Below are 14,108 nucleotides of genomic sequence, written 5' to 3' on the forward strand. Positions count from 1 at the left end.
AGAAAATAGTGGACAGTGGCTATACTGGACACCAGATATGGACATTAGCCTCACTAACACAAATTGCTTCTTCAAACTCAAAAAACTTGAGGGTCCCAAATGCTAGCCATGAGAATTAAACTACATAGATGACTACTGGCAAATGCAATGGAACAGCACCTGGGGAAAAAAAAAACAACTAAAAACAAATAAATAAATAGACAAACAAATGAGTAAGTAAAATGCGAAAGCTTGGGGACTGGGATTCATACCATTATCTTATGAAACACAGGAAGTTCAAACATCTCAAAACAACTAATATTGAATTCTTCATTTTCAAAATAGACAGCTGAAGTACAGTGCACCGTCTCTGCTTTAATTTGTATTGTTACCAAATGCCTACAGGTAAGCCACACAAAACATATACTATGTGTTCCATATTTAAAAAAAGAAGAAAAGTCCTTAAAGGTGAAATAAAGAGTATACACGTTATGGAACACAGTTTCACAGAGAAGCTCCATGCAGTATATGCAAGATTATCTAATTAAACAGCGAGAGCAAGGAGGAAGGAAATTTACTTTTATATTATATTGTATGCATGAAAAAAGTATTTTGTATGTCATGACTTTATAATTATGTTCTATACAGTCCTCTACCTCTATCAGGTTCTAATTAACTATAGCACAGCACCTAGCCAAGAACAGTATCCTTTTAGTGTCATTTTAATGCTCTATGGAACAAAAAAATTTATCACAGGAAACAGACATTACCATCTTACTGGAAAAAGGAGACTTTAAWTTTTTTTGTTGTTGTTGCAATGATGATCAAAGCTCTGTATTTTCTCTAAATGCTGAATTATTTTACATTGACTTTAACTGTTATCACTACAAATAAAGTTATAAAATATGTATTTTAAAACACCCAGCGGCGATTAACTGAGTATGAAATTAAATCTACACATATAAAAATACATCATACATTCAGCCTGCCTGGATTCAACCCTGTCTAACATGCTCTAGGTGACACTGCTTGAGCAGGGTGTTGGACCAGATGATCTCCAGAGGTCCCTTCCAACTTTACCGATTCTACAATTCTATGAACCAGGATTTTCAAATAGTTTAGAATATCTTCACAAAAGATGCTTTTATGTTATTCATGAAACCACTATGGAAATTAAGCAAAATTTATTAAACATTCCTATTTAATGTTCCTTTTTTTTTAATTAAACTTCAACTACCGCTATACACTAAGTTGAGTAAGTTTTTTTTTTTTWAAAAAAATCAATTAATTGAGAATAGGGTGCCTTAGTAAATCTTTCAGCTATGTACCTGATAAATCCTCCATTTAAAAACAAAATATAACAAGAAAATCCATTTCCAAATGCAGATACTGACAATGATACATCGCAAACCCCTTTAGGCATCAATGTCCAAAAATATTAGCTTAACTTCCTTTAAGAAGGAAGTTGTGGTGCTCCCCAGGAAAAATGTTCTTTGCAATGTTTCAATGGAATTTGTCTAATTCCAGATATTCAAACTCAAAAATTGTTTGCAGTAGCTTACATTTGTCCAAAAAGGTAGTACTGGAGTCAAGGTAAACATAAATCTGAATCATTCTTTTAAAGGTTTCATCGAGTTCAGAAAAGCACAGAGTAATAATTAACTGAAATACCTAAAGGTAACTTTGATATTTAATGCAATTATTTTAATATGAAAGTGTTCATATCCAAACCAGAAATCAGTTAATCAGCAAAGTGTACGTTTTCTTAAGCTGACCTCTCCTTATGCTTTAAATAAAAATATTTGGGATACCTTCAGTGCAAGGCATGCACCATGAGCACTGTAGGAGCATTCCTATTATGAAAGTTTGACACACATTATGTAACAATTACATTGGGTAAACCATATAACACGCAATTAAAAACTGACGGATGAACTGCAGGAAGATCTGAAGGAGTAGGAATGGTCTGTTCTTCTGCTTTCTCTGCAGAATTGTTAAAATCCTCTTCCCCTAGAAAAACAATTTTAAAATATTGTTATTTCCAATTACGTCTGAATATGAGAATGCTTTGAAGTGCAGTATTTTATCACTTCTCTGCTTAATAACTTTCCTCTCTTTAAAAAAATAAATAATTGCTGCTATATCCAAGAAAGATTTTCTGAAAAAAAAAAAAACAGAATGAACTAGGCAATGTTTATAATCTGAACTGTTCCCCTCTTTAATTCTACGACAGTATAAATTATAATCACTAGAACTTATTTTATTTGCCCTTTTCTTAAGAGCTGAGTCCAATACAGTGGAAAACACCTGTAAAATTTTCTATACAGTAAATTAGAAGATGGTTTATGTACAACAGTCAATACAACTCAAAAATCCTTATGCCCTCTCTAACAAGACGCCAGGCAGAACTTTGCATGTAATGTGCACTTTACCATGCAGATTGCCTAAAGACTGTAGGTCCAACCTATCATTTTGTATTCTAAACTCCGTATCAACTAAGCACTGCAAAAATAAATTTATGTTGTGCATGTCATGTTGTTGATCTAACTTCTCAGTTACACTGCTTCAATTTACAACAGTCCAGTGGAGTGAACATTTTAACTTTTGGTCAGCTGTGACCAAGCACCAGAAATAAATTTAATCTATTTAAAATATACTTACTCCAATTGTAATATTATCAGTGGCCTTCCTACTTTTAATTTTTGTAAGAATTAAAAAGAATTCTTATAAGCATTGTCACAAAAATTTTGTCTCTTTTGAAAGACTTCACTGACACCTGCAGATTACCTCAGGTCTTCAACAGAATCAACAGATCGTAATAGATTCTTAATAGGAAAAGCAGGGCTAAGATACACTTGTATGGTTTAATATAAATCAGTGACAAGGTAGTATGGACATACTGAAGTCCTTTATTTATTTATGTAAGGTCCGGATTCAAATGATTTGAGATTATAAATTCATACCGATTATCTTCTTAGTTTATATTGTTTCCTCACGAGCGTAATTGCATGTAAGAATTTTAAGTTTCTAAAACTCCTATAATGATACGTAGTTAATAGTGTGATACAGTGTAAGGCTACTATAGCAGTATAGTTCTATATGCCGCATCTTTTAAATGTTTATCTAAAATGGTTTAAATTGTCTTTGTTCAAATTATGCTATTTTTTCCTTTTAGTTTAAACAGAAAATCTCATTGCTTTCTCAGATTGTTATTTCATAGAATCATAGAATCAGCAAGGTTGGAAGGGACCTCCGGAGATCATCTAGTCCAAMCCCCCTGCTCAAGCAGGGTCACTTAGAGCATGGTAGACAGGGCTGCATCCAGGCGGGCCTTGAAGATCTCCAGAGAAGGAGACTCCACAACCTCTCTGGGCAACCTGGTCCAGTGCTCCGTCACTCTCAGTGAAGACATTCCTCCTTGCGTTCAGGCAGAACTTCCTGTGGTTCAGTTTCTGCCCATTGCCTCTTGTCCTGTCACATGGGACAACTGAAAAGAGTTTATCCCCATCCCCTTGACACCCTCCCTTCAGGTACTTGTACACATTGGTAAGATCCCCCCTCAGTCTTCTCTTCCCCAGGCTGAAGAGGCCCAGCTCTCGCAGCCGTTCCTCGTAGGGCAGGTGCTCCAGCCCTCYGATCATCTCTGTAGCCCTACGCTGGACTCTCTCCAGGAGCTCCATGTCTCTCTTGGACTGGGGAGCCCAGAACTGGACACAGGACTCGAGATGAGGCCTCACCAGGGCTGAGTGGAGGGGCAGGATCACCTCCCTCCACCTGCTGGCAACACTCTTCCTAATGCACCCCAGGAGACCATTGGCCTTCCTGGYCACAAGGGCATATTGCTGGCTCATGGTCAATTTGTCATCCACCAGCACTCCCAGGTCTTTCTCGGCAGAGCTGCTCTCCACAAGGTCAGCCACCAGCTTGTACTGGTGCCTACAGTTACTTTTCCCTAGGTGCAGAACTCTGCACTTGCCCTTGTTGAACCTCAGGAGGTTCCTCTCCGCCCAGCTCTCCAGCCTGTCCAGGTCTCTCTGTATGACAGCACAGCCCTCTGGTGTGTCAGCCACTCCTCCCAGCTTGGTATCATCAGCAAACTTGCTCAGGAGGCACTCCATCCCCTCATCCAGSTCATTGATGAAGAAGTTGAACAGGATGGGATCTAGCACCGAGCCCTGGGGGACACCACTAGACACAGGCCTCCAGCTAGACTCCACACCACTGATGACGACCCTCTGAGCTCTGGCATTCAGCCAGTTCTCAATCCACCTCACTGTCCACTCGTCTAACCCACACTTCCTGAGCTTATCTAGGAGGATATTATGGGAGACAGTGTCAAAAGCCTTGCTGAAGTCAAGGTACGCAACGTCCACTGCTCTGCCCTCATCCTACCCAGCCAGTCACTCCATCAGAGAAGGCTATCAGATTGGTTAAGCAGGACTTCCCCTTGGTGAATCCATGCCGGCTACTCCTGATCACCTTCTTCTCCTCCGTATGTCTGGAGCTGACATCCAGAATGAGCTGTTCCATTCTTTTTCCAGGGATGGACGTGAGGCTGACCAGCCTATAGTTGCCTGGGTCCTCCTCCTTGCCCTTCTTGAAGACTGGAGAGACACTGCCTTTCTTCCAGTCCTCAGGCACCTCTCCAGTTCTCCAGGACCTTTCAAAGATGATGGAGAGCAGCTTGGCAACAACATCCGCCAGCACCCTCAGTACCCGTGGGTGCATCCCATCTGGCCCCATGGGTTTGTGGATATCTAGCCTGCCCAGAAGATCTCTAACCCTTTCCTCCTCAACCAAAGAAAAGTCTTCCCTTCTCCAGACTTTCTCCCTCACATGCAGGCTGCAGGATTCCTGAGGGCTGCCCTTAGCAGTGAAGACCTAAGCAAAGAAGGCATTCAGTAATTCTGCTTTCTCTGTATCCCTTGTCACCAGGGCCCCCGCCCCATTCAGTAGCGGGCCCACATTTTCCCCAGTTCTCCTCTTGCTGCTGAGGTATTTGAAGAAGCCCTTCCTACTGTCCTTGACATCCGTTGCCAGACTYAATTCCAAATGGGCCTTAGCCTTCCTCGCCGCATCTCTACATACTCTGGCTGCATTCTTGTAATTCTCCCAAGTAGCCTGTCCTCTCTTCCACATTCTGTGTAGTTTCTTCTTCTGTCTGAATTTGGCCAGGAGCTCCTTGCTTACCCATGCAGGTCTCCTGCCCCTTTTGCTGCTCTTCTTACTCAGAGAGATGCACCACACTTGAGTTTGGAGGAARTGATGTTTGAATATTAGCAATCTCTCATAGACCCCCCTTCCTTCTAGGGCCTTAACCCATGAGATTCCTCCAAGCAGGTCTCTGAAGAGGCCAAAGTCCGCTCTCCTGAAGTCCAGGGTTGCAATCCTGCTTATTGCCTTACTTCTTTCCTGCATGATCCTGAACTCCACCATCTCGTGGTCACTGCAGCCAAGGCTGCCCCCAACCTTCACATCTCTAACCAGTCCCTCTCTGTTGGTAAGGACAAGGTCCAGCAGGACACCCTTCCTCGTAGGCTCCTCCATTATTTGTGACAAGAAGTTATCATCAATGCATTGCAGAAGCCTCCTGGATTGTTTGTGCCTTGCTGTGTAGTCCCTCCAGCAGTTGTCGGGGTGGTTGAAGTCCCCCATGAGAATCAGGGCCTGTGATCGTGAGGCTACCTGCAGCTGTCTATAGAAGGTCTCATCAACTTTCTCGTCCTGGTCAGGTGGCCTGTAGACGACACCGACAACAGTGTCCCCCATGCTAGCCTGCCCTTTGATCTTTACCCATAAGCTCTCAATTGCCTCCTCCTCCTAGGCAGAGCTCGATGCAAATTTAATTCAAGGTATACATTGATAATTCAGTCCACAGCCCTCTGCTGCTTTTACTTGTAACAAACAGAAGAAATACATAAAATTATGGATTTACTGAATAAACTACCAGGTTTTAATTCTGTTAACATGCAATGCTAGGCTTTTGTACAAAGCTTTTTAATTCTTACTTTTAACTGAATCACTTTTCCTGTGGATCTTACTCTTTTGAAGAATATGGATCGTCTGCCCAGTTGTTTTCCCAACTCTTAACAAATCTGGAAAGGAATATGGCAGGTTTTATGAACTGTTAATTAAAACTTTGAAAAACAAGAAAATACAAAGCATACAACCTGATGATGTTTTTGCATTTAAAACTTAAAGGATACTACTAGAAATTTAATTCTGCATCTCTGAAAGCATCAGCTATCTTCAGAGTTTTGTTTGTTTTACTGATTGGTTGGTTGGTTGGTGGGTTTTTTACTTCCGTAGCTGCAGACTGTCAAGCCCCAGGACACAGCTCCTCAACACAGAAATCTTATTCTTCTCACAGGACCACAAATGCATCCTCCACTTAAACTCATTTCACTTCCTAACAGGTTATTTTTCTGTTTGAAAGCTCAAACTGTCAACAACATATGGTAGCTCCTGCACACTGTTCACCTCTTATGGACACCAAGTAGATCAGGACGAGAAGAATAGTTCAAGGAGACTAGGACTCCAGGCAAGTTTTGGTAAAAAACTAATTCATTAAGAAGAGGAAAGAATAGATACACACACCACACGAGCACATGCATACAAACGTCTGAAGAAATCCATATACAAATATGGAAGAACACAAATACATACTCTCAGACAAGATTTCTAGCCTTTCTGCATTTTCCTGCAGAGTAGTGTACCACTGGTTGGCTATTATAGAGTGAACACCAGTAAGGCTTAGAAGCATTGCTGTTTCTATCGGTCTCTCCAATGCAATACGTGGACAGCTACAGAAAATCAAAAGAAAGAGATTAATAAAATGAGAAAGTACATAAAATGCTCTGTACAAATATATCAAAAAAGTAATAAAATATATGATGCTTCTTAATAGAAGGGGAAAGGAATTTTATAGAACTTTCACTGTAGAAAGAAAAATGTCAGATTGCATTTTTCTTGTAATCTAAGCATACAGTAGTTTTTAATATTTCATACAGTACCTTATATTTAATACGAAGAATTATGGTAACTTTCCCTCTACATCTTTGCTTACCCAGTGGATTGTTCCCTGCAACAGTACTGTTTTGGACATCTTAACAAATGGAGGAATAAACACACTAACTGTTACAAAATACTGCAGAATACCTTTTATAATACAGTAAAAATACTGGCGAAAAGGCAAAAAGAGTTATTTGGTTCTGTTTCAGTTCCTGGAGGAATAAAGAAAACATCACATGAAATCAAAGTTTGCTCTTTGAAATGTTTGGGTTAGAATGAGCATGGCAGTAATTTTGGATGCTTAAAACCAGATCACCTCTTCTAAAGTGGGCTTTCAAATTCCTTCTGCAGAATATTTAAATAAGTGTTTTGCTATTACTGTTTTAGCGATGGGAGGGAAGTGAAACTCTGTAGAATTGAAACTTCAGTAAAGTAGAAGTTGAATCTTGCTTTTGTCAATCTCTGCTTTTCATGGTAACTTTTGCAGAAGATAGTAACTGAAGTTTTCTATAATATCTTTGGAAGACACCTTCCATTAAAGTGAGACTTCAAAAGCACAGAGTTGAAAAACTCATTTGCCTTGTTTCAGGAAGTAACCATTTTCAGGAGGAGAAAGAGCAAATAATAATAAGCAAAACACTAGAATTTTTTTGAACAGTCAGAGTGAATGTATGTACACAGGTGTTTTATCTTGCGTACAATTCATTGTAACTTACATTGTTGTATTCATTAAACCCGTGAGAGACTTCTTATTTATTAGCTATATTTTTTAGGAAGAGTTCTTTGTATTTCTTATTCATAGAATGAACAGTCAGAAAAGTCAAGAGGGATTTTTGCAGAACTGAGGATTAGATACAAGCTTGAGTTGGCTGCCGTAATATGGCTGTTCCAATAATGAATGTGAAAAACGTGACTATTTTTATCTGAATAAAAGTTCATACATTTTGAATTGGTCCACGGTAAGAGTATGATTTGGTTACTCATGATTAGCATCAGGACACTAAAATTATCCTTCTCACTTTTAATATCTTAAAGTTACCTGTAAAGTAGTGCAATCTGTCAAGAATTCATCATGGACATACAATAGAAGCATACAAGTTTTGCCACTCGTCAACTTAAAATCAAGGAAAATACTGAGATGCTTTCACATCTAGAAGCCCCGATTAATAACATTAAAGAGTCGGAAAAGGTCATTTAGCATGCCAAAATAATTTATTTACATAAAAAAATGGCTGATTGTTAAACTATTCAYTGCATGAAACTTTAGAGGGACTCTTTTAAAGAGTTCATCTGGAAAAGGTTTTTATATATTTAGAAGATCTTTATATATATAACTAGAACATTTGGAGWCACTTGAGCTAAGAATTGGCAGGTATAGGTCACATATGATGGTATCATATTTTCTCCGTCATTGCTGCACCACACACCTTTGATCCTATTTAGCCCCTATGTAAGAAATGGAACAACTCTACACTTAGTTGCTTTTACGAGCCTTTCAACTTGCAGAAGTAAATGAGAATATTTATAACATAAATTTTTAAACTTTGCTTTGAAACAAAAAAAATCTGCCTTCTTGCAGATTTTACAAAAGTAAATTTTATCCTACCTTTTGTGAATATCAGAGTTTGTCACTCGCTGATAACTTTGGTTTGATCGCACTAGATCTAGAAGTATCATCAAATGGCATTCTAGAAAAGAAGAATCTATTACAGTAAGAGTATTTGCACAAATAATAGTGTCTAACACAATAAATTTCAGTAAAATACTTTTCTTAAGTCAATGACTTCCTCAAAGTACAGTGTAAATAGCTAACATAAAATTTGTATTTTTCAGCCAAAATTGCCTATTCAAATATTAAGGAAAATCTTAACGTTATCTGATATAAATTTGCTATACTTTCCCATAGTGTCTAGCAGGTTTTGCCTATGCCACCTTAGTATAATAAGGTCCATGTACCATCTAATTGCAGCTAGTAGTATGATTCCATTCTATAACCATAGAATCTCTAACCAAATGAGGGTAGGTCAATGCAGTTTGCTCATGACCAGTCCAGACTAAGTTATTTGATTTCTTATTCCGATGTATTTTCTGGTGAAATTATGTTCCCTCGCTCTCCTTCATCCTCGCTTTATAAAGACAAGAAGTATGTTTGTCTTTTTCAAGTACTCTGGAACGTCATCTGTCTTCCAAGCATTTGAAAAGAGCATTACTAATGACTCATAGATCACATCACCCAGTTCCTTAAGTATTCCATAGGAAATATCACCAGAAAATACAACAAAATTTAATTTCATCAGACAATTCAAAATTTAGCTATCTAATGTCTTCTTTCGTTAGGTTAGCTTAGCTAAGCTAAACGAACTGCTTAGGTACAGCAACAGTTTTAGTGAAGAGGTTTTAGCACAGATCATTTTAGAAGCAAAGAAAGCATTACAGACTTTTGCCTTGTTGAGCTAGGGAGGAACAGTATTGATGGAATTATTTTCAGGACTAAGCACCAGTAAGTTTAATAAAGGGTGGGATCCAAGCTTGCAAAACTGCTTTTATCAAAAAGGTCTTCACATATTTTTGTATAAAATGAAATGTCTGATGTTTGCTATACAACAGCAGATTATATATTTAAAACGCTGTTTTAAATATTCTGGAAGGCAGTATTCTAATAGCCAAATATGATTTTTCCAAATGCTGTCAGTTAGCTTTCGCTGTCAAATCACAGAACAACTAGAAAAGTCACTTGCAAATAGTATTCTCTACGCATTTGCATTATATTAGGCTGTATCTGTATTAGTGAACTAGAGTCAGGGCTCTGTTCAATCACTATGAAGTCATTTATAGTGTTTAATTATTGGCATACTCCCTGCCACGGTTTTATCCCAGCCCAAGCAGCACTGCCCAGATTTTCTGGGACATGGTCCAAGGAACATCACAGGCTGTGAACAGTCCCCAAAAGTCAGTTTGAATGAGAGAATCACATGAGGAAGAGAGCTCAGCTGTCTGGCAGTGAGACAAGGTTGCAAGAGCAAGAGGCAAAGCACAGATGTGAACCATGCTGCATCACTTGCCTGCAGAGACACTAAACAGGCCAGGCCCTAGCACAAAGCAAACTGCTGTCACTCTAAATGAATGACCATTCTTAATTACTCATATCCCTTCAGAAAACTGTTAGCTGTGGACAACCGGAGTAATTGTAAAACATTCATTTGTAGAAAAAGTGCATCTTTTAGTGGTTTAGTGATAGTGAATTAAGATGCACTTGCAGACACAGATAATATTCAGTAATTAAAACATTTTTAACATGAAGATTGACTACAGCAGATTCAGTCTGTCTGCAAGGTAACAGTAATGTTATTGGCTAACAACTAAAAGTTGTACAGGTCATCAGAAAATAGAACAATCCTTTCAGTAATATATCAATACATTTAAAAATAATTTATTCTCCATTAAAGCCAACAAGATGCACTGGAGAATCCTGACATAAAATTTTAAGTGAAGGGCACAAGGTCAGGGTTGTCAAGGTGCTCAGGAACTTTTCAAAAGTGGCTAGATCTGTAAATATCTGGCCTGTAGACATCTGAAGTCTCATTTTCAAAAGTGACTAAAGCACACAGGAAGTTTTTCTTTACTTCTAGTAACAGACATCCAAGTGTTTAAATCGCTTTGAATATCAAGGCTTCCCAAAGAAGATGCCTGCTGCATGACTTCACAATCTGGAATGTAAAGTCCCCAGTTCCACATTCTCAACAAGAATTAAAAGGAAGCTAACAATTTAGCTACTCTGACAACTTCAACTCAGCTCTGAAGTTCAGATCCTTCAGGATGTGCAAGCGGAACAGGAGGACAGAAGACAACTGGGAATCCAAAATACCTGTCTTGAGTCAAAGTCTCATGCTATAACACCAGAAAGACTGATGAGCTGTGAAGAGGCAAAATATATATATATATATATATATATATATATATATGTGTTCTCAGAGTCTACAAAGGTTCCCTAAAACAGGGAAAATCATTTCATATTAATCCAGTATTCAGGACAGTTGTTCTTTGCCTGTGTGGGGGCAGGTGGAATTTGGAGAAGTGGGCCTGCCAAGGCTGTTCTCAACAGTAAAAACCACTTTGCTACCAATTACTCAGTTCAAGAGAAAGGGAGAGGAGTTAATGGAAAGATCATCAGATGACGACTCAACTTTTGGAGCTTCAGAAGTACTGTTGTGATTTGAAATTCCACCACTTGGAGGTGGAGAAGGAATTAAACTCTTTGTGAGGAATAAAGAGAGAGCTGTGCAACAAAATAAATCAAATGCAAAGTTTTTTCTATTAAAATCCTCAACCTTGAGAAAAGCCCTTCATTTCTCACTTTAATGCCCCATAGTGATACAGCATGAAATAAATACAATTTTGTGATTCCTGGGAAAATTAGAAAATATTTTGGATTTTGCTTATCTCACTTGGGATGTTCATAGCAACCAGTCTGTTGAGTAAAATATGAGACAAGAATCTCTCCATCCCATAGAATAGAAATGCACTGCAGTTGGTCAGCAGCTGCTCCCATTCAGCTTGGCTGCAAAGAAAGGAAGTTATTTTTATGCAATATTTTACAAGAGTATTTTTCAGAAAAAATCCATAGCAAACACTTTAGAGTTAGTGACTCCAGAAACACTTATTACAAAAGCAAGCATAAAAAGCAAGCATACAAACAAAACAGCAGAATTCTATGGAAAAAGTAGTAACTCATATGAACTATTGCCTCATAATTAGTTTAGTAAAGAGGCAGATCTGACTTAGCAACATCTCACGGGAAGCAACAGACTGTATTTTTTTAGATAACTACCAGACTCTCAAAAAAACCCAACTCGCTGAAGTATGCACTTGTATAGCTTTGAAATAACAGTATTTATTTTAACACTGAAAGGGAATATTCATGTACGTGCCCTTCAGGATATGAAGAAATTAGGTTTTGAGAAGAGGTGCAAATATTCACGTTAGCTGGCAGCAGAAACTGTGCAATCTGGCAACAGTTGTATTTTTGTAATTGTCATGAGAAACATTAGAACACCTACGTAAAGTGTTATAAAGAAAGGTCTGGGGATGACTGTGTTGCCTCACTTAAAGGACTTACACTGCTTGAATCCTTGAAATCCCCTTTAGGCTTCTATTTTCATGACCATAAAATTAAACTACTTCTACAGAGCGCAAAGGGAATAAACTGCATAAATTTCACCATCAGCTACCTGAAGCTGTAAACTGTGAGATGCATCTTCAGTGCTTTGTTTCTGAAATCAGTGCTCAAATCTCACAGTTAACTCAATATGCATGGAGATACTACAGTTTTAAAACCAGCTACAAAAACACATTTTTGCGCAGTTAAAAAATACATTTATGCTTACACGTGCTTAGGACAATCACCAACGAGCACCGCAGTAGACATCTTGTCATAATCAAGAAAGCTACATATGCAGTAACTCTGATGCAACCAATTTGGCTATATCACTTTACGGCACTGTATTCCAGATCCTTAAAACATTCTGTCTACAGACATTTTTGAAACAAAGACAACGGTTAGTTATGTGTTTACTGGCTCTTGGCACAATGTCACCCTGTTTTTTGACTGAAGCGTCGGGGAAGTAGCACGATTATAAAAAAAGAAATATAGACAAAATATGAAAACAGATGAAATATTACAAACCTTGGAAGATGTGTGCTCCCAATAACTCCTTCCCATCGTAACGTAAACGGGTCATGGTATTTTTCTAGCATCTGCTTTATTTTTTGTGAGGGACTTACAGTTTCTGTAATATTAGAATTTCATCATTATGAGCGTAGCATACTATAAAGTATGATGCACAGTCTTAATTTCAAACATTTGAAAATGTCAATGTAGTATTTAGCCTTTTTTAAAGCCATCATTAGATCTTAATTTTTATGACAGTAAGTCCAGTTTTTAAAACTGTAGCAATTCTGACACCTTGCCCAACTAGGTACAACTGCTTATATGCTGCCACTGAAAAGGTATAATTTACCATTGAGAAGGGTAATTAAATGGACAGCTTAAAGACTGAAGAAGYACAAAGAATAAACTCCAGATACCCAGGGAAAAGTGTCAGGAGTTGAAAACACCACTATTGCTCATGCAGTTCTGTTCTAGGGACTCTGAGGACTTAAGTAGATAGAGAAAATAAGTAAGTTTCCAGAGCCCTCAGTTTAAATCATTTTAGAAAATGAGACTCCAAATTGACCTACATTCTCCAAGCACACTGCATACTTAATGGTAATTTATCTTCTCCTTTTTGATTACATTCTCGTAATACTGTAAATTAAAGATATACTCAAGTCCAGATGTTGAGTGCATTGTAAACAGCATTAATTTTTCATCTGCTGTGAAAGTGAAACCGCAAACATATGGAGATGCATGCCATTACGTTACTGATTGTTCGGTAGTTTTCTCTGTGTTAAGATTATTAAGTGTCTCAATTAAAGACCTCTATTAAATAATTTTTGGCATTCTATATACATGTAAGTTTATTAAATGTGACTTCATTAAATTATTGTGCATAGTTGGAAGAAAAGTGAGGTAAAATTGTATTATTAAAATGCTTTGTGTCAGACTGAATTAATACAGTAAATGCTTATGGCTTTGGTAAATACACACTGCAAGAAAATGGTAACCATCACAAACATCCTTACACTAGTGTCTGTGCCTGTCTTAGTACCCTTCACCCCTCAAAGGGGTGGAAAATAACATGCAGAAGCCTTTACTTGTTACACATGCTTTGTGTATATAAAAGTACAAATGTAATTTATATTTGTAAATATTAATTGTATAGTTACATTAATATTTATTTATTTATAGTTAAGTATACTATATATACAAATATATTGTATTTAAATCATTAGCTTGAGAGACACGGTATAGGTGTAGTGAACCCCACTGTCCCTGTCCCAACCCATTCCTATTCAGCACCATTTGTTCCAAGCCTATTCATAGCTTTCATGCAGATTTCTTCTATAACAAAAATTTATACATAGCATCATATCCTTTCAATTAACCTATATCCTTCCTTACACTACTGATATTTTATCTTAATGATATATATTTGCATAATTAAAAAACATGGTAAAAG

General features: G+C 37.7%; 1 protein-coding gene across 1 annotated transcript in view; it reads right to left on the reverse strand.

Annotated features, from left to right (window-relative positions):
- Window positions 1–1,282: 1,282 nt before the first annotated feature.
- CFAP46 (cilia and flagella associated protein 46) overlaps window positions 1,283–14,108 on the reverse strand; it is an 83,351-nt gene continuing 70,525 nt past the window's right edge. The window contains exons 55-60 of the mRNA XM_085299781.1: window positions 12,674–12,776; window positions 11,436–11,548; window positions 8,597–8,678; window positions 6,646–6,782; window positions 5,988–6,074; window positions 1,283–1,989 (exon numbers count right to left, since the gene is read on the reverse strand). Coding sequence (XP_085155907.1) covers window positions 1,856–1,989; window positions 5,988–6,074; window positions 6,646–6,782; window positions 8,597–8,678; window positions 11,436–11,548; window positions 12,674–12,776 — 656 coding nt within the window. The 3' untranslated portion in view covers window positions 1,283–1,855. The remainder of the gene's footprint in view (window positions 1,990–5,987; window positions 6,075–6,645; window positions 6,783–8,596; window positions 8,679–11,435; window positions 11,549–12,673; window positions 12,777–14,108) is intronic.

The sequence above is a fragment of the Rhea americana genome, unplaced genomic scaffold (assembly GCF_003343005.1).
Source record: "Rhea americana isolate MKP2758 unplaced genomic scaffold, rheAme1 scaffold_154, whole genome shotgun sequence".
NCBI classification, from domain to species: Eukaryota; Metazoa; Chordata; class Aves; order Rheiformes; family Rheidae; genus Rhea; species Rhea americana.